Consider the following 21771-nt stretch of genomic DNA (forward strand, 5'->3'; position numbering starts at 1 on the left):
ATATCCGGGGTGGGGGGCGGGGGTGGCGGGTGCGGCGGTCTCCCACTCCCACCCCCACCCCAGGTTAATTGGCCCCACCAAGTCTCCACCTCATGGACCAGAGCTTCGTTGGCTTCATCAGAAAAGGCTTTCCCCCTCCTTCTCCCTGCAACCTCCGCAACATCACTCTCTCACGACTCCTCGTGTTCCATCTTCATTGCCTTGACACAACCTTCTTTCTCTCTCTCCCTCCCTTTGTCTTCTGAACGGGAAAAGTTAATTGATAAAAACGCGCATGCGCAGAACAGTCATTGCTATGGACGTCGGCCTTGCATGACTGAATACATTGGATGCATGGTTGTCATCTTCCAAAATTCTGTAGATTATGGAACAGTTCCTGCAGATTGGAGGGTGGCAAATGTAACCCCACAATTTAACAAAGGAGGGAGAGAGAAAACAGGGAACTACAGACCGGTTAGCCTAATATCAGTATTAGGGAAAAGAGTCTATTATAAAGGATGTGATAATGGCACACTTAGATAATATTTACGGGATTAGACAAAGTCACTATGGATTTATGAAAGGAAAATCATGTTTGACAAACCTACTGGAGTTTCTTGAGGATGTAACTGATAGAATAGATAAGGGAGAACCAGTGGATCGTAGTGTATTTAGATTTTCAGAAGGCCTTTGATAAAATCCCACATAAGAGGTTAGTGTGCAAAATTAAAGCACGTGGTATTGGGGGTAATGTATTGGCATGGATTGAAAATTGGTTAACTGACAGGAAACAGAGAGTCGGAATAAACGGGTCTTTTTTGGGGTGGTGGGCAGTGACTCGTGGGGTACTACAGGGATCAGTGCTTGGGCCCCAGCTACTCACAATATATATAAATGATTTGGATGAGGGAACTAAATGTAATATTTCCAAGTTTGCTGACAACACAAAACTAAGTGGGATTGTGAGTTGTGAGGAGGATGCAAAGACGCAGCAAGGCGATTTAGATAGGTTGAGTGAATAGGCAAACCCATGGCAGATGCAGTATAACGTGGATAAATGTGAAGTTATCCACTTTGGTAGTATTAGAAACATAGAAAATAGGTGCAGGAGTAGGCCATTCAGCCCTTCTAGCCTGCACCGCCATTCAATGAGTTCATGGCTGAACATGCAACTTCAGTACCCCCTTCCTGCTTTCTCGCCATACCCCTTGATCCCCCGAGTAGTAAGGACTTCATCTAACTCCCTTTTGAATATATTTAGTGAATTGGCCTCAACTACTTTCTGTGGTAGAGTATTCCACAGGTTCACCACTTCTGGGTGAAGAAGTTTCTCCTCATCTCGGTCCTAAATGGCTTACCCCTTATCCTTAGACTGTGACCCCTGGTTCTGGACTTCCCCAACATTGGGAACATTCTTCCTGCATCTAACCTGTCTAAACCCATCAGAATTTTAAACATTTCTATGAGGTCCCCTCTCATTCTTCTGAACTCCAGTGAATACAAGCCCAGTTGATCCAGTCTTTCTTGATGGGTCAGTCCCACCATCCCGGGAATCAGTCTGGTGAATCTTCGCTGCACTCCCTCAATAGCAAGAATGTCCTTCCTCAAGTTAGGAGACCAAAACTGTACACAATACTCCAGGTGTGGCCTCACCAAGGCCCTGTACAACTGTAGCAACACCTCCCTGCCCCTGTACTCAAATCCCCTCGCTATGAAGGCCAACATGCCATTTGCTTTCTTAACCGCCTGCTGTACCTGCATGCCAACCTTCAATGACTGATGCACCATGACACCCAGGTCTCGTTGCACCTCCCCTTTTCCTAATCTGTCACCATTCAGATAATAGTCTGTCTTTCTGTTTTTACCACCAAAGTGGATAACCTCACATTTATCCACATTATACTTCATCTGCCATGCATTTGCCCACTCACCTAACCTATCCAAGTCATTCTGCAGCCTCATAGCATCCTCCTCGCAGCTCACACTGCCACCCAACTTAGTGTCATCCGCAAATTTGGAGATATTACATTTAATCCCCTCGTCTAAATCATTAATGTACAATGTAAACAGCTGGGGCCCCAGCACAGAACCTTGCGGTACCCCACTAGTCACTGCCTGCCATTCTGAAAAGTACCCATTTACTCCTACTCTTTGCTTCCTGTCTGACAACCAGTTCTCAATCCACGTCAGCACACTACTCCCAATCCCATGTGCTTTAACTTTGCACATTAATCTCTTGTGTGGGACCTTGTCGAAAGCCCTCTGAAAGTCCAAATATACCACATCAACTGGTTCTCCTTTGTCCACTTTACTGGAAACATCCTCAAAAAATTCCAGAAGATTTGTCAAGCATGATTTCCCTTTCACAAATCCATGCTGACTTGGACCTATCATGTCACCATTTTCCAAATGCGCTGCTATGACATCCTTAATAATTGATTCCATCATTTTACCCACTACTGAGGTCAGGCTGACCGGTCTATAATTCCCTGTTTTCTCTCTCCCTCCTTTTTTAAAAAGTGGGGTTACATTGGCTACCCTCCACTCCATAGGAACTGATCCAGAGTCAATGGAATGTTGGAAAATGACTCTCAATGCATCCGCTATTTCCAAGGCCACCTCCTTAAGTACTCTGGGATGCAGTCCATCAGGCCCTGGGGATTTATCGGCCTTCAATCCCATCAATTTCCCCAACACAATTTCCCGACTAATAAAGATTTCCCTCAGTTCCTCCTCCTTACTAGACCCTCTGACCCCTTTTATATCCGGAAAGTTGTTTGTGTCCTCCTTAGTGAATACCGAACCAAAGTACTTGTTCAATTGGTCTGCCATTTCTTTGTTCCCCGTTATGACTTCCCCTGATTCTGACTGCAGGGGACCTACGTTTGTCTTTACTAACCTTTTTCTCTTTACATACCTATAGAAACTTTTGCAATCTGCCTTAATGTTCCCTGCAAGCTTCTTCTCGTACTCCATTTTCCCATTATTTAAATGGTGATAGCTTGCGAAATGTCGATGTACAAAGGGACCTGGGTGTCCTTGTACACCAGTCATTGAAAGCAAACATGCAGATGCAACAAGCAGTTAGGAAGACAAATGATATGTTGGCCTTCATTGCAAGAAGATTTGAGTACAGAAGCAAGGATGTCTTACTACAGGGCCTTGGTGAGACCACACCTGGAGTATTGTGTGCAGTTTTGGTCTCCTTACCTAAGAAAGGATATACTTGCCATAGAGGGAGTGCAGCGAAAGTTCACCAGACTGAATCCTGAGATGGTAGGACTGTCGTATGGGAGATTGGGTCGACTTGGCCTGTATTCACTAGAGTTTAGAAGAATGAGAGGTGATCTCATTGAAAAGTATAACATTCTGACGGGATTGGACAGACTGGATGTGGGGAGGATGTTTCCCCTGGCTGGGAAGTCTAGAACAATGGGTCACAATTTCAGGATACGGGGTAGGAAATTTAGGACCGAGATGAGGAGATATTTTTTCACTCTGAGGGTGGAATTCTCTACCACGGAAGGCTGTGGAGGCCAAGTCACTGAATATATTTAAGCAGGAGGTAGATAGATTTCTCGACACAAAAGGCATCAAGAGGTATGGGGAAAAAGCGGGAATATGATGTTGAGATAGAGGATCAGCCATGATCATATTGAATGGCAGTGCAGGCTCGAAGGGCTGAATGGCCTACTACTGCTCCTATTTTCTATGTTTCTATGTTGCATCGCTATTGCCCATTTCACATCGCTACGGCTATCGCCCAAATTAAAAAGGCAAAACTAGCGGTTTTTAAATTGGGCGATATTCCAGCAATCCTGAAAAATAAAACGACCACTAACGCCGGAAATAGCGCCCAAAAGCGATAATAATGAAAAGTCTAGCCGAAGGTCTCTTTCTTCTTTGGGATAATTGTCCTGTCACTGAATTGTTGCAAAAGTTTAGAGTTGCTTTATAGTAGGGAGAGATTTGCTTTTTTGCACTTTTCCTTCAAACTGATGAAGCAGGTGAGAACAGTCTGCAATGACACATACATTGTGGCCATTTTCAAGATGCAGCCTGAAAAAATTATATAAGAAAATAATCAAATTTTTAATCTTGTAGGAATGTTAGAATAGATGCATAATCTATTTGAGTGCATATAGTTGGCCTTTGCACATGGAGGTTAATTCTACAGAACCATACAGCCATTTTCAGAGAGACAGCTTTGTATCTGAACTATAGCGCTGGCATACACATCAGCTGTGCAGTGTCTGGATGGTGCAAACCACTGATTTAACAAATTTTCATACTACATTTCATGAAATATATATTTTTACAAAAAAGTATTACTGAAAGCAACTCATTTATATCTTTACTTAATACAAGCTATGATAAAGTTATTTTTTGGTGTACTTTTGTAGGTGTTAATCTTGGATCAGTGGTAACAATCTGACCTTAAGATCTAAAAGTCTTGGGTTCAAGCCCCACTCAGCCGGATTTTCAGCGCGATTTGACCCTCCATGGTGAAAACCCGGGCGCAAAGCCCGGGTGGGATCCTCTGGTACCTGTTTGCGGCGGTGCTTTCAAGTACCGCCAGGGAGAGGTGCGCCGACGTGCAACGACGCGGATTGCGTTACCATCGTACTTTCGGCACTCTCCCGACCCGTACGCCGCGCCCAGAATACTGACAGGTCAAACCTGTCAGTGCAGCCCTGCCAGCAGCTGTAAGTATGAAAACCTGCAAAAAAAGTAATTTAAAATTTTTATTTTTTAATTATTTTTCAGTGATTTGTTAGCTAAGGGTTTTGTGAATGGTTTGGGAATGTTTTGTGCATTTTTTCCCCCCTCCCAAGGCCTCTCTCACAGCGCTCTCGGCCCCGGACTAAATTTGGTGAAACTCACGTTTTTGCACCGCGAATCCTCATGCAACCAATGACATAAAGCCCGAAAGTTCAGCCTAAAAACAGTAGCTCAGCGAAAATGCCAAGTTTCACATATCGCTACTGTTTTCTCTGGAAAAAAAACCCGAAAGCCAAAAACCCGGCCTTATAGATGCGAGAACATAATTAAATTGACACTTCAGTGCAGTACTGAATGAGCACTGCACTGCCAAAGGTTCCATCTTTCGAATGAAATGTTAAACCAAGGACCTGTCTGCCCCCTCAGCACTATTCGAAGAGCAGGGACGTTCTCTCAGCGTGCTGGCCAACATTTATCCCTCAAACAACATTATAAAAACAGATTAACTGATCATAATCTCATTGCTGTTTATGGCAGCTTGTTGTGAGTTATCGGACTACCATGTTTGCCAACAGAACAGGAGTAACCACACGTCAAAAGTAAATCATTTGGGACATACTAAGGACGTGTAAGGTGCTATATAAATGCAAGGTTTTTTTCAATATGGCAATCTGCATTTGGTGTGGTTTTCACTGGCTAGTTAATGTAAGAGTTGTAGTTTAAAGACATAGATAATGTAAAAATCCAGTATCTAACTTGTACTTGTGTTTAAATATACATAGATCATGTTTGAGCAGTTTGGTAAAAACCTGAAATATTGTCTAATAATGTGTTTTAAACTTTATTCCAGACTTATTTCTTACCACCAAGGATGCCGGGGAAATTCACTTTGAGATATGGGAAAACAAGGTATTCCATAATGGTTTTGAATTTCTTAGCAACAGAAGTAGTTGGTCAATGGAAAAATGTGACATTGATGGATTAAAGTGGCGTTATAAGGTTGGGCTTCAGGCTCCTTATTGGGCAATGTAGAGGGAGCTTTGCTGGGCTTCTAATTGTGCTATATCTGCCCTGGGGTATTTGCTGGCACTGGAACCCTGAAATAGAGAAGTGTTATAATCCCACAGCACTAACATTATGCACCTTAATGAGCACAAAATTCAATTAAAAAAACATTTTTTTTTAATCCAAACAACACTGTGTAACCCTTTGTGATATTAGGTCAACTAATATGTATTAACCTTTTTGCATAGTGAAGTGAATTGCAATATGGATGATGATCTTCAGAGTTTAATCTTGCCTTCCATTTGAATAATTTTGGTAAAATTTCATCAGATTGTAGACATATATTTCTTCATCTTCCTATTCAGTGCTTTTTGTGAAATCCATTATTCCCAAATCAAACATGTCTAAACCTCAGTAGATTTTCTTCTAAATTAGAGGTAAGTGTGTCATCCGCTTAGAAACTTTCTATTGAAATGTATTCAGAGAACACTACAAAACTGATATCAATGAAAATGAAATTCAAGCAAACTTCTTGATAAGGAATGGCAGGAAATGTGGATATTGACTTGTACCATCTCCACCTGTATTAAAAGTGCAATTACAATTATTAATGAGTTCTCCGGTGACTGACTGAAGAGTCCAATTCGGAATCTACAGTCTCTATCACAGGTGGGGCAGATGGTGGTTGAAGGAACGGGTGGGTGGGGGGTCTGGGGTGCCGCGCGCTCCTTCCGCTCCATCTACACTTGGCTTCAGCTGGTTCTCGCCGAAGAGACTCGAAGTGTTCAGCGCCTTCCAGCCGTGATCATATTGAATGGCAGACTCGAAGGGCCAAATAGCCTACTATTGCTCCTATTTTCAATGAGTCTATAAGAATGCTTTTCCTCCACTTTGAGCAGTCTTGGGCCAGGGATTCCCAGGTATCAGTGGGGATGTTAGATTTTTTCAAGGAGGCTTTGAGGGGTTTTCTCTGCCCACCTGGGGCTCGCTTGCCGTGTCGGAGCTCCAAGTAGAACACTTGTTTTGGGAGTCGCGTGTCAGGACGATGTGACCCATCCAGCGGAAGTGATCGAGCGTAGTCAGTGCTTCGATACTGGGGATGTTAGCCTGAGCAACAACACTGACGTTGGTGTATCTATCGTGCCCGTAGATTTGCAGGATCTTGCACAGGCAGTGTTGGTGGTACTTTTCCAGTGTTTTGAGGTGTTTGTTGTACACAGTTCATGCCTCTGAGCCATACAGGAGGGTGTGTATCACCACTGCTCTGTAGACCATGAGCTTGGTGCTGGGTTTGAGGTCCTGGTCTTCTAACTGGCACACTGAAGGCGGTGTTGTACCTCTTCGTCGATGTCTGCCTTTGTTAACAGTAAGCTCCCGAGATATGGAAAATGATCCACATTGTCCAAGGCCTCGTCGTGGATTTTGATAACCGGGGGGCGGTGCTATGTGGCGGGGGCAGGTTGGTAGAGGACCTTTGTCTTACGGATGTTTAGTATAAGGCCCATGCTCTCGCACGCCTCGGTGAAGGTGTTGACGATGGCCTGGAGTTCGGCCTCCGAGTGTGCGCATACGCAAGCGTCATCTACGTATTGTAATCCTTCTGTCATGTTATATGTGTCATTTTGCAGGTGGTTTTATGTCCTAGCAATGACAGTATTGGCATTCGTGTATATAACTTTGTTCGGTTATATTAAAATGACATTGAAGAATAATGATAGGACATATAGACTAAATGGTAAAGCTTTAAAATGAGCAGAGAAACTTAAACATTCAAATGCACAAATCTTTGTGAGAAAACAAACTGAAACAAATTGAAACTGTTGAAACAAAGTATATGAGGTCCTTGGTTTCATAAATAGGGGTATAGATTACAAAAGCAAAGAGCTAATGCCAAAACTGGACAAATAATTTGTTAGGTCACAGTTACAATACTTTGTCTAGTTTTGGGCACCTTACTTTATGAAGACTGTCAAGGCATAGGGTTCAGAAGAGGTTCACTGAGAGGGTACTAGGGTTGAGAGCTTCAATTATGAGGAAAGATTATAGAAATTAGATTTTTCATTATAATAAAGAAAGTTAAGAGACAATCTGATCGAGGTGTTTGAAATAATGAAGAGTTACGATAGGTAAATTGTGAAAACCTCTGGGAAATACATTTAAGAATAAAGGGGAGAGATTAGGAGAGATACTTGAACAAAAATGTTTGTTAGGATATGGATTGTCCTGTCAAACAATGGACGAAGCAGAATCCTGAACAGCTTTTAAAAGTTAAGTGGATAAATATTTGAAAAAACATTAACCAGATCTGGAGAAAGGACAGGGTGATGAGTTGTAAAATTCTATAATTTTGTGACAACCTTTTCTAGCTTCAATCTTGTAAATTATGCTCATAGTTCTAGAGTTTGCCCACTTCTGCTGTTGAAGTATTCTTGTATGATTTATTTGTATGTTGATGAATGAGCTTGCATGGAAACATGTTACCTTATCTACCTGCAGAGTGGTCTTCCTCATTTTTTGATCATATCAAAAACTGTCGCAGTTCTACAAAAGCAAAATACTGCAGATGCTAGATATCTGAGATAAAAACAGAAAATGCTGGAACTGCTCAGCAGGTCAGGCAGCATCTTTAGAGCGAGAAACAGAGTTAATGGGCTAAAAATTGGCCAGGAGTTGCTCCGTTTTTTTTGGAGCAATTTAATTTTTCTGGAGTATCTTAATTTGCACCAGTGTAAGTGAGTTAGTTTGGATTTTTTTAGTTTAGTTTTTTTTTCAAAAGGGGGCGTTACCTACGCCCATTTTGGTCATTTAAGCCACTTTGGACAGCTAATAGTTACTCCTTGGGCGAGTGTATGTGGCCACACAGAAAACCCTTGCAGAGAGTTAAGAAATCCGCGCAGGTAGGTACATCGGAGACCATTCAGCCAGAGATAGGGGCGGGAAGGGAAGTGGAGAGGACCTTGCAAAGCACTAAACAAAGCACAATAAATAGTAAGCATTCAAGAAGACATAAAAACATTCAAGAAGAAATAAAAAATAAAACTAAGTCCTACCTTCCTGTTAGAACTTGGCCCAGGAAGTCAACGGGCCGGCCGGTGCGGGAGGCCACTCGGCCGGAGATAGATGCGGGACAACCGGGAGAGCACAGGGAACTGCCCGCCGACATTGAAGCAGAAGACACAGGCTGGCTGGCTGCAGGAATCAACCTCACGGACAGGCTGCAACAGGCTGGGTGGCGGGGGCGGGGGGGGCAGTGTGGAGGAGATGGGAGAGAGAAGTCACATGACTGAAGGGGGGAGGGGAGAGAACAAAAGATCTTTGGATGCGGTCCATATACATACCTTGGGGGGGAGAGAGAGACAGAACTGCGAAACTCTACTGTGTTGCCTGCTTTCCTGCCATTTCACCTTCTTTGGCCTTTGAAAGTTTAACTTTAACTTTAAGTATGTGTGCAACAATATCAATATCACACCTTTTGCAAACGTTCTGCATCAGTGTGCTACGTAGGAGACAATTGATTAGAACTCATCATATCAGGAACATCAGAGCCTGTAGACTGCTGGGCAGGAGGTCTTGCCCACCTCAGCAATTTCGAGTCAGGCGTTCGTACCTGGACCTGAGTGATGCAGATTGTGTCAGAAGGCTGCGTTTCCGCAGAGAAGTTGTCTATGGGATCGTCGAGTTGGAGAGACCAGACTTACAGCCGAGAAGCAACAGGTGGACTGCTTTGTCTGTTGAAGTGAAGATTACAGCTGCACTTTCCTTCTATGCCTCAGGATCGTTTCACGCTACAACTGGAGATGTGTGCGCCATCTCTCAACATGGAATACATGTCTCCATTCGTCAGGTCACGGCTGCACTATGCACGGAGGAATTACTTCATCAAGTTCCCAATGACCCTCCAAGCAATCCATGACAGGGCCGTGGGGTTGTCAAGGATTGCTGGCTTCCCAAAGGTACAGAGCTGCATTGATTGTATCCACATCGCCTTGCAAGCACCTGTGGAGGATGCCGAACAGTTCAGGAATAGAAAAGGTGTCCACTCTATTAATGTGCAGCTCGTGTGTGACAACATGCATCGCATCATGTCAGTCAGTGCAAGATACCCTGGCAGCACCCATGATACGATCATCCTACGCGACAGCGTTATATCTGCCATGTTTGAGCAGCAGCCAGAAGGGCAGAGCTGGCTACTGGGAGACAAAGGGTACGGCCTGGCCATCTGGCTCATGACGCCCCTACGCATAACCCAGACGGAAGCTGACCGTCAATACAAGATGTCGCACATTAAGACACGCAGCATCATAGAGAGGAGCATTGGCACCTTGAAACAGCGTTTCCGATGCCTGGACCATTCCGGAGACTACTTGCAATATTCCCCTGAGATTGTCGGTCAGTTCACTGTTGTATGCTGCATGCTGCATAACTTGGCCATCATGAGACACCAGCAGCTGATAGTGGAAGAAGACAATCCACCTGCAGTGAGAGTGGCTGATGATAATGATGTGGAAGATGCAGGTGACGAGCAGGAGGAGGTGGTGGAGGAGGATGATGACGAGGATCAGGAAACCATGCAAGTGCCTGAGGCCGAAGCACGACGTAGAAGCAATCAACGATTGCTCGAGCCTTGCGCGAGCAGCTCATCTGTGAACGCTTTACTGATGCCCGAGGGCTCAGCGACAACTATTCCGCATGGACATGTTTATTTTTTGCAGTTCCTAAATGTTGAGTTGTTTTAATGGAACATGATTCAGTTTTAATGTAAAATATATTTTATTCAAAAGTGTACAATGTACTTCACTTCAGTGTAATAAAATAATTCTTGTATTAAACTTTACTTTAATATGACTCTTTAAGATCACCTAAAAACTTTAAGATTGCTTATAAAGTTGTAAATTTACATAACTTACAAAAAACTTTCAATTTGCAAACAGTTACAACAGTAACATCAACAACAGCAGCAGCAGCAAAGAAAGGCTGCACCCATCTCTCATCCCCATCTTGGTGAATGTGCACTTCTTCATGGAGGGTGGCGGGGGTGATGTCAGTCAGGTGTTAATGTGGACGGCCCGACTTGGATCTCTTCAGAGGCTAGTGTGGGGATTGCAGTGGGAGTGGTGGCGTATGGCCTGAGTGTGTTCCCTTATTGCAGCAGCTAACTCACACATGCCCTCCCTGATGGCCTGTGCCGTCCTTTCCACTACCTCTGACATTCCCTCCCTCATAGACACTATTCCCTCATTGATGTTTCCAGAAATCGTTCCCATTTCCCATGCGATTATTGTTATTTCTCCCGACAGTCCTGTTACGTCATCACCCACACCACAAAGTGTGCACGAGCGATCGGGTAAGTTCAGTGCTCTCCGCACTCAATGCCATCATCTGAACTACATCTGTTGCATCCTGCATCTCAGGAGAGTGTGGTTGATTTCTCCTTACCCTCACCCTGGGTGTCTCTCACCGCAACCCCCCAGTGGGAGGCGCAACCTCGGACGGTGGGGCCCTGGGTGTTCCATGCTGGGACCCGCAAGCTGGGACCATGGGGCACTGGGTGTTCCATGCTGCATTCCACCACCACTGGAACCCTTAACCTTGGACGTTGTGAAACCATGGAATGTCACATGAGAATCACTAACCATGGACATGCTGAAACCAAGGTATGTCACACCAGAACTCATGGAATGGTTTGGCAATGCCAACTCCATTAACGCGGCCTCATCCATATTCATTACAACATTGTCCCCCCACCCAGGTTGATCTGCAGGATTAGGCTTATATGTGTCTGAATCATCTTCTGGATCTTCAGGACTGGCATCAGGTTCTGCAAAATAAAACAGAACAGTCAAATAATTAGCAGCACAGGAGGGGGCAGGATGGGTGGCATGAGTAGGCGCACACGTAGCAGGCTAGGCAGCAGGTTGATTTGAAGGGCCACGATGAATTTTCAGGACTTACCCTCTCCCTCGCGTGTGGGCCCAGCTTTTGCAGTACTGATTGTTTTTCTCCAGGTGGGACCCAGCAAAGCAGTGACCCTCTTTCCCAAGGGTGTCAGTTGGTGGAGATTTGGCAAGCCTTCTCCTGTTCGAGTTCTTTTCCTTTTGTTGTGAGCCAATTTCTTCTGCAAAGATGAAAGTACAACTTTTTAGAGAGGGTGTCTTTCTGCTGGGTGAGACATATACAGCTGGTTACATTTAGAACTGCAATTGCATTGAATAAATGAATATATTACTTACACTAACTACTTGACCAAGGTCCTGCCATTTCTTTTTACACTGGCTTCCAGATCCCTGGGTGCACAGTAATCTTCTGCAACTTGGTTCCAGCATTTCTTCATTTCTTTGGGTGGCACTTTTGTGCGACCTCTGTTGCTGGTATCCAGCTCCTGCCATCTGTTCTCAATGACATTAACTTGTGTCTCCACTTCGTCATGCAAGAAATTCTTTGTTCTTGGTGCACGTTGTTGCATTGCTGTATTGAATTGACACTCCGTGCCTGCTAAAGTTCCAGAAGGAGTGCTGCATATCTGAAAATCATTGCTGCATGCAAAATAAGGAGTGTGTGTTTTGAAAAATCACTGCGTGTCAATTCAATACGCATTTGCGTGTGGCTCCGAGAGTAATCTGGAGATTACTACCTTTTGAGGTCCTACTTTTTAATCTCTTTCCTAGCTCCCTCAAAGCTGTCTGCAGAACCTCATCCCTCTTTCTACCTATGTTGTTGGAATCAATATGGACCACAACCTCTGGCTGTTCACCCGCTCCCCTTAGAATGTTCTGCAGCCGCTCAGTGACATCCTTGACTCTTGGCACCAGGGAGACAACATACCATCCTGGAATCAGATCTGTGGCCCCAGAAACTCCTGTCTATTTCCCTTGACTATTGAATCCCCTATCACTATTGCCTTCCCAATTTTCCTCCTCTCCCACCCCGACCCCCACCTCCCCACTGTATAGCTGAGCCACCCGTGGTGCCGTGGACTTGGCTCTGGCTGTACTCCCCAGAGGAACCATCGCCCTCACCAGTATTACTGGTTGGAGAGCAAAATGCACTCAGGGGACTCCTGCACTATCTGCCTGGTCCTCCTTGTCTGCATGACTGTCACCCATTCCCTCACTACCTGCACACTCTTAAGCAGGGTGACCACCTCCTGAAACATGCTATCCACGTATCTCTCAGTCTCAAGGATGCACCGCAGTGTCGCCAGCTGCTGCTCAAGCTCCGAAACTCGGAGCTCGAGCTCGTCCACTATCTGCACACGTGGTTGTCCAGGACATGGGAAGCATTCTGGATTTCCCACATGGCACAGGATGTGCTTTTTATGGGACTGAGGTGCCCTGAAATATGCCTCTATTTAATAGGCTAGCAACTAACTTGCAGAAATAAACTTAAGATTAAGGACTAGAAATTCATGACTTTAGCACCCGGGTGGGGCGCCAACTGGGGGCTAATGGCTTATCACCCAGGCAAGGCAAAATCAATGCTGCCAGCATAATTCAGTGGGCTTTTAGCAGCGGCGTTACCACTTAGCGCCTGACCCTGTAGCACCACTGAGACCATGATGTAATTGAGTGTGTAATGCCCCGTTAGTGCCTCGGACGCAAAATTCAGTCGGTTCACCTGACTTGCCGTCTGGCGCTGATCTCGCCAGAAAAAGCAGGCGTTCATACCTGGGATTGGCACTGCCGGGGTACTATTTTAAGGGATCAGCAGCCAGGTCATTGGGAGGTCAGATTCCTTGCTAGCTTGTCAGATAGCACTTTGACTGCTTTCACATTTTCTACATCCTTGTTTTGTTGCTGCTCTTACAGTTTCTTCACTTGTATTTCTCTGAATATTTATAGCTGCTCTGGTCTCTCATTTATAGGGGCTGTGCTGGGACTCCACCTTGCCATCCGGTAACTACTTCGGAGGCGGCGGCTGCAGAGATAGATAATGCCGAATGTGGCCAGAGACAGGAGAAGGGCCCACGTATCTTGCAACAGGAGACCTTACCCTCCTAAGGTTTTCCAGGAGTTCTTCTCCTACATTCATCTCTGAGGAGCGGTGTGTTAGAACGCTCCGCTTCAGGAAGGAGGTGAGCACAGAGCTCTGCCACCTTCTGCAGCCAGACCTTCAGCCTCAGATCAGGACCAGGACTTCTCTCTCAGTGGCAGTTAAGGTCACAGTGGCACTCACTTTCTACGCTAGCGACACCTTCCAAGCTACAGCAGGGGTTATTGCAAACATTTCACAGTGCGCCATCCATTGCTGCATCCGGGAGGTGACAGATGATCTCTACAGTCGAAGGATTACATAGGATATATGGCACAGAAACAGGCCTTTCGGCTCAACCAGTCCATGCCGGCGTTTATTCTCCACGTGAGCCTCCTCCCATCTTTCCTCATCTAAATCTATCCACATAATCCTCTAGTCCTGTCTCCATCATATGCTTGTCTAGCCTCCCCTTAAATGCATCTATACTATTCGCTTCAACCACTCCCTGTGATAGCGAGTTTCACATTCTCACCACTCTTTGGGTAAAGAATTTTCTTCTGAATTTCCTATTGGATTTCTTGGTGACGATCTTATTTTGATGGCCTCTAGTTATGCTCTTCCCCACAAGTGAAAACATTTTCTCTCTATCCACTCTATCAAAACCTTTCATAATTTTAAAGACCTCTATTAGGTCCTTAAAGAGACCTAATTAAGAGAAAAGAGACGCAGCCTGTTCATCCTTTCCTGATCTGTACACCCTCGCATTTCTGTTATCATCCTTTAAATCTTCTCTGCACCCTCTCCAGTACCTCTATCCTTTACATAATATGGCGACCAGAACTGTACGCAGTTGTGTGATCTAACCAAGGTTCGATACAGGTTTAGCATAACTTCCCTACTTTTCAATTCTATACCTCTAGAAATGAACCCTAGTGCGTGGTTTGCTTTTTTTATGGCCTTGTTAACTTGTGTCGTAACTTTGTGATTTGTGTATTTGTACTCTGAGATCCCTCTGTTAGTCTACCCCACCTCGACTCTCGGCCTCCAAGAGAGCAAATCTCATTCATCGTGACCAGGGAGAAACTGGAGGAACACTCGTGGCATTGCAAGGATAGCAGGCTTCCTCATGGTTCAGGACGATATTGACTGCACTCCAGTGGCATTGCGGGCACCTCATCACACTGCAGAGGTGTTCCATAACTGCAAAGGTTACCACTCATGAAATGTTCAGTTGGTGTGTGACCACAGGCAACTCATCCTCGCCATCAATGCCTGTTATCCTGGCAGCAGCCACAATGCATTCATCCTACAACAGACCACTGTTCCAACCGCCACATGAAGCTCGCGGCTGGCTGCTTGTGGACAAGGATTATCCACTTGCCACCTGGCTGATGACACCCCTCCGCAATCCCAACACTCAGAGCCATGCTTACACCTTGAACGTGATCGATCAGACTATGGGGGTGCTAAAACAACGGTTCCGCTGCCTTAAACGCTCTGGAGGAACCCTGCAGTACCCTCCCGGATCGAGTCTGCCTTTTCATCGTTGTGTGCTGCATACTGCACAACCTGGCCATTGTGAGGGCCCAGACATTGCCACCAGGGATTGCAGGTCTACCTCAGGAGGAGGGAGAGGAAGAGGAGGAGGCGGGGCAGCAGCAACAGAGGAGGGACCCTTTCAGTGCAGCTTCTGCAAAGGCCGTGCATGAGTGCCTCATTATACAGCGCTTACAGTAAAGCAGAAATCACATGGCAATTGCGCAGCATGAACACATCACTGTGCAAATCGCAGTCCCTATCACCCTGCAAGGGTCAAGGATCAAATGAAAAACATCACAAAAAATTGAAACGTCAAATGAACAATTTAATAGTACCTACAATTCTCTCCCATCAACCATAAGTACCCACAGCCAATAGCAATAATATATTTACAAAAACAACAGTAACAATATATTTACAAACACTAAATGTAACGATGTAAAAAAAAAAACACCCTTTTTTACTTGTTTCCCCCCTCCTCCCCCATTGCTTTTCCCCCCTCCCAACCCTACTGCTCCTCCTTAATGCAGCCCCAGTGGCTGCAGCAAGGCCACTGAAAGGTTGCTTAGTCTGCAACACAGAGACTGACACAGGATGCCCTCAACCAGCTCTGGGCCTGGAAGGCCCGGCTGCAGACTACACCACCTCAGCATGAGCGGCAGCAATCTCGGATGGCTGGGGTGTAGATAGTGGCAAGTGCAATGGCGAAGTGGCAGTGGTGGGAGCTGGAATGCTGTCATCCTGAGAGAGGACAGCAACTTCCAGTTTGACCGACACACTGCCACTCACCCGGGGCAGAGCCTCCGCATCTGGAGCAATTTGCTCGAGCACAGATTGCTGGCCTGCACCGGCACGGAGATCCCCATTGGACTGGGGGGAAATCCAGAGACGATGGCAGCAGTCAGCACTTGCGTGGCATCAATCTGAGTCTGCATGAGAGAAGACTGAGTTTGGATGCCACCATGTACTGATTCTATTATAGCACTAAACAATTGCGTTCCTTCGTCCTGTGCTGCACCTCACAAATGACACGCGGCATGAGGTCTGGGTCCCCATGGTGTCTCTGTGTGTCTACCATCCTTTGCAAGGATGAGCTCAAAGGTGTGCTGTGAGACCGGTGCAATGCTTGAGGCGGACTCCTCCAAGCTCATAGCAAGTGCATCCATGCTCTCAGGTACCCTTGCCATTGCACCCAGAAGCTTGCTGTGGAATCTTATTGGCCGTCTGGCCAAAGCTTCCACATCGAGGTCCTCATCTGAGTCCTGTTGAGCAGAACTCGCACGCAAACTTCCCCTCCGGGGAGATGATCCCCGGGCTTGCCTTTCCCTGTGGCGCTGTTGCCTGCTGCTGGGTCCCAGAACTTCGCCCACATCAGAGCCCTCGAACATGGCCTCCTCCAGCAACGTCATTGCCTCACTGTCCGAGCCAGCTTGTTCTGCAGACACAGGCAGTGATGCTGTCTCGTCTCCTTCCTTCTCCTCTCCTGCATCGCTGCCACTGGGAGTCTGAGGGACAGGCCCCTGTGGTGGTGGCTGATTATCTGAAAGCATAAAGGCGCAAGTATGTGGTTGAGTTCAAGGGAGGGGGGCAGGAAGGGAGCAAGAAATGGAAACAGTATACTTAGATGGAAAATGGGAAAGGCTTGTGGTGTGAAGGGGAAGTGGTATGAGAGACGAGGGAGAGGTGATGAAAATACCGTTGTTGTCCCCAGCGGGGTCAGCCTCACCGCGTCCTGCCCACGAGTTGCGGCCCAATTATTCGGTGCACTTGCTCCTCCAGGTCTGTAAGGGGCCTGAATCCGCCTCACCACCTCCCATGTGTAGCTGCTCAAGCCTGTTATATGAGCAAGCTTGGCCTGCAAGAAAAACAATAGTGTGTGAGTGAGTGTGCAGCTCTGTTTGTCAGATGTGCCTACCATAGTTGAATAGCTATTAATTTATGCAAGGCGTGAGATGTGGATGTCACTATCATTGGTGAGTGAGTGCTGGGATGTGGCGGTTTGTACAGTTTGTGCAAATAGTGAGGTTCACATTGTGGCATGTAGAGGTTTTGGAAGAATGTACTCGAACTGACCACCCGAGTGAGATCATTGAACTTTTTCCTACATTGGGTGCCACTTCTGTCCATCACGCTTCGTGCAGAGACATACTGCGCCACCTCCCTGACTTCCCCAATCCTCTGCACCATCTACAAGGCACAAGTCAGGAGTATCATGGAACATTCTTCACTTGACTGCATGCATGCAGCTCCAACAACACTCAAAGCTCAACACTCTCCAGGACAAAGCAGTTCACTTGATCTGCAGCTCATCCATTAGCTTAAACATCCACTCCCTCCACCATCGGTGTACCGTGGCTGCAATGTGTACTATTTACACGATGCACCAAGGCTGCTTCGGCAGCACCTCCAAACACTCGACATTTACCACCGAGAAGGACAATGGCTGCATGTGCATAAGAGCCCCAGGTGGGAAGAGGAATCGTTTCAAGGACACCCTCAAAGCCTCCTTGATAAAGTGCAACATCCTCACCGACACCTGGGAATCCCTGGCCCAAGACCACCCTACTTGAAGGAAAAGCATCCGGGAGGGCGCTGAGCACCTTGAGTCTCGTCGCCGAGAGCATGCAGAAACCAAATGCAGACAGTGGAAGGAGCGTGCGGCAAACCAGACTACCCACCCACCCTTTCCTTCAACCACTGTCTGTCCCACCTGTGACAGAGACTGTAATTCCCGCATTGGACTGTACAGTCACCTGAGAACTCATTTTTAGAGTGGAAGCAAGTCTTCCTCGATTTCGAGGGGCTGCCGATAATGATGTGCATAGGAACATCACCTCCAAGTTCCCCTTCAAGTCACACACTAACCTGACTTGGGCATTGTTGCTGGGTCAAAATCCTGTAACTCCCTCCCTGATAGCACTGTGGGAGCATCTTCACCACATGGATTGCAGTGGTTCAAGAAAAAGGCCTACCACATCCTTCTGTCGCAATGCCCACATCATGATTTTTAAAATTACTTTCGCTATCTCCTCCAAAAAAAAATACTTAGGTGTAAATTCAGAATGAAGACTTTTGCATCTAGATTGGGAGATTTTATCAGGCTCTACTGGCTAATTACAAGGCTTAAAAATATTAATGGAACACAGTGTCTCATGTTTTCCTTTGTATGAATCCTAGTTGCAAGTGAAAAGTAAGCTTATGTTCAAAGAAAGAACATACATGTTTATAGTGGCTCATCACATATTCAGGAGATAACAAAGCACTTCACAGCCAATAGATAACTTTATTTGAAGGCAGATGTGGCAGCCAGTTTGCACTCTACAAGGTCCCACAAGCAACAGATAACGATAACTGGATAATCTGTATTCAATGGGGTTGGTTAAAAGGAGGACTGTTATCCAGGACATCAGGGGAGCTCCCTGCTCTTCTTTGATTAGTGCTGTAGGATTCTTTTTATCCATTTGAACAGGAAGACTGAACCTTGGTTTAATATGTCATCCAAAAGCTGGCACCTCTCTCAAGTTTAGAAGATTGAGAAGTGATCTTATTGAAACATATAAGATACTTAGGGGGCTCAACAAGGTAGATGCAGAGAGGATGTTTCCCCTCGTGGGGGAATCTAGAATTAGAGGGCATAGTTTCAGAATAAGGGGTCGCCCATTTAGAACTGAAATGAGGAGGAATTTCTTCTGAGTTTCGTAAATCTGTGGAATTCTCTACCCCAGGGAGCTGTGGGAGGCTGTGTCATTTGAATATGTTTCAGGTGGAAATAGACAGATTTTTGATCGATAAGGGAGTGAAGGGTTATGGGAAGTGGAGCTGAGCCCAAGATCAGATCAGCCATGATCTTATTAAATGATGGAGCAGGCTCGAGGAGCCAAATGGCCTACTCCTGCTCCTATTTCTTATGTTCAAGGTAGCATTCCCTCAGTACTACACTCAGCAATCAGCCGAATGGGACTTGGGCCTCCCAGTTATGACACAGATGAGAGTGTTACAAAGTGAGTCAAGCTGCCCAGAATGAAGACTATACCAAAGACTGATATTGCAACATATTTTAAAATTATATGTACTGGATTAATATTTTTAAAATTAGGCAATTTTTATAATTTTGTTGATTTAGGAAAAATAATCTTTTCTATTTAAAAATAAATGATAAAGCAGCACACTAACAGTACAGACATCACTGCTACAATGGCACAAATCTGCACCAGGAGGAATGTTTCTTTGTAATCATTTGTTCGTCAACTTACTCCCAACAGGATGGAAATTTCTCAAAAGTCCCTGCCCCATATGACATGAAAAAACCTCCAAATGCCAAGAAAATTGGACAGTCTGCTTTTGCTGATTTTGGTAAGATTTTCTTGTCCCTTCCCTGCTCTTTGCTGAAAAATGTATTCCTCAATGCAAAAAATGGGAGCAAGTTTGCTTTGCAGATAAGAACAGAAGTATTTCTCTGATTTTGTTTTAACAGCAAATAATTGGAATAAACAGAGCTTTTTCTAACTACTCTTTGCATCCAGCATACTCTTCTAAACAGCACAAGACTCTTATCTGCTTTTTGGTCTTGTAAAATAAATTGTAAAATTAATCTTTTCTTGTCTTTTTATTTTAGTAGTTTAGACGGTGTACTAATTCAGCCAGCTTTTATGGCATTTTACATTTGTAAGTTAAGTGCTGCTTATTACCTCTTCGTGTCCCTTATAATGTCCCTTGAGCCTCCTCATTACCTACCCAGCAGCTCCAGGATCTATTAACCATGTCTTAATATGCTTTTCTGTTGTTGTGGATAGTTGTGTTCTTGTCCATCACCAGCTCCCTTGTATTTTCCTCATCAGGCAGCTTACTGCAAGAGTTATGCTGATTATTATGCTGGGTCACATGCTGGCTCACTCTCAAACTTTAATAATTTCATAGCCGTCTCTATCAAAAACCTTTTAGCATAGATGTAATCCAATTATCTCTTAACCAACATGGAATTCAGATGGTATCATCACAAATTAAAATATAATTTTTGAAATTTGTTTTGGAGGTATAACATGTAGAAAGCACAACAGTGATATTACCTTTATGTATTATATGGAATGCACGGTTGCTTGTAAAGCAATTTTATTTTAAAATAGGTTATAATATACCAGTAAATGATAGGTGCAACGAAAATATATTTTTGAAGCAACTGAGAAAAATAATCAGCTAGGTTTACCATTTGAATATTGTCTCTCATGGGAGCAATTTATAACTTCCGGTTGCCCATTTTGCACTGAAAAAATGGGTGCGGGCCCTCTGCATTTTGGGTGGAACTCTCATTCACCTGATGTATGCCAAAAGTGTACCCAATGCCATTATGAGTGGATATAAGCAACATTAGTCAATTTGTGGTGCATGCCTGCATCAAGCAGATTATGATATGCTCTTTGCCAAAGCAGATATATCATCTGCTTCCCTAAGGAGCCAGAAAAATAGAAAGATAAGGTTCCGAGTTTTACAAAGATCGCAGATTGCACCCAAATGGTCTTCTGTGCTCCACATCAAGATACCGGAGTATATATGCACATTAAGGGTTTCCACTTGCTGAATATGCAGCAGGTGTGCGACAACAGGCAATGCATCATGCAGCCCTGTGCCCAGTTTCTTGACAGTTGCCTTCATCCTTCACCAGTCATCAATTCCGACCTATCTTCCACCCAGAAAATTGAGTGACAGGCTGGCTGATTGGCAACAAGGGCTATCCTCTGAACACATGGTACCTGTCAGGAACCCACATGCAGATAGAGATGAATGATGCAATCTGAAATCACAGAAACCACTCTACCATAAGTCAAATGATCAGTCTCTTACTTGGAAACCAATGTTGGAATAGTCTTTTAACTTGACCAGCTGTCCATAGTTTCTTAGCTAATTTATTCAGAAGAACCTTCTACCATAGTGCTCAACTGTCAGTGACTTACAAATCACATCACAGTAGCCAGCTGATTTAGGGCTGCAATATTTTATGCCATGAGCTGTTGTGGCCATTTTTGACTAAGTACATGACAAAGACCAAACTTCCTGCAATCCAGGGTTGAGATTCTGTCACAGTAATGGAATTCCATTTGTTACCCTGCTGTTGAACATCAAGATGCTAGTGAAGAGGTATGACTAGATACTTATGTTATGACTTTACTGATATAGAGATTCCGCAAGAAACTGTCAGGTGCTCTTGGATACAAAAAGAAGGAGCACAGATATAACATTAAGTAGATGTATGTGTTGTTTTGTTGCTGGCATGAGAGCATTCTGTCACTGTGCTTGCTTATTTAGGCCATTTAAGCATGACATCTTTTTCATGCTAATTATTGGTCCCACTGAGACAGTCTCCGTTCATCTGCAATGCTTGTCCCCAAGGCATTATTTTCATTTAATTAGCAAAACTAATTTCCTAGGAACAGGCTTGACTCCAGAACTGTGTACTCAATTGTTTACCCATAATTCTGAGACAGAAAATAGCATGGCAACCCGAGTGACCTGAATGAGAAAGCACACAAGCTCATTTGAAAAATGAACAGGAATGACTTC

The 21771-nt window shown here is 44.9% G+C and overlaps 1 protein-coding gene across 1 annotated transcript in view; it reads left to right on the top strand.

Moving 5' to 3' along the window:
* The window catches only part of itfg1 (integrin alpha FG-GAP repeat containing 1), a 331482-nt gene that overhangs the window by 113932 nt on the left and 195779 nt on the right, over positions 1-21771 (top strand). The window contains exons 7-8 of the mRNA XM_070898049.1: positions 5552-5610; positions 19479-19569. Of these exons, the coding sequence (XP_070754150.1) occupies positions 5552-5610; positions 19479-19569 (150 nt within the window). The remainder of the gene's footprint in view (positions 1-5551; positions 5611-19478; positions 19570-21771) is intronic.

This window comes from Pristiophorus japonicus, chromosome 13, assembly GCF_044704955.1.
Source record: "Pristiophorus japonicus isolate sPriJap1 chromosome 13, sPriJap1.hap1, whole genome shotgun sequence".
Taxonomy (NCBI): Eukaryota; Metazoa; Chordata; class Chondrichthyes; family Pristiophoridae; genus Pristiophorus; species Pristiophorus japonicus.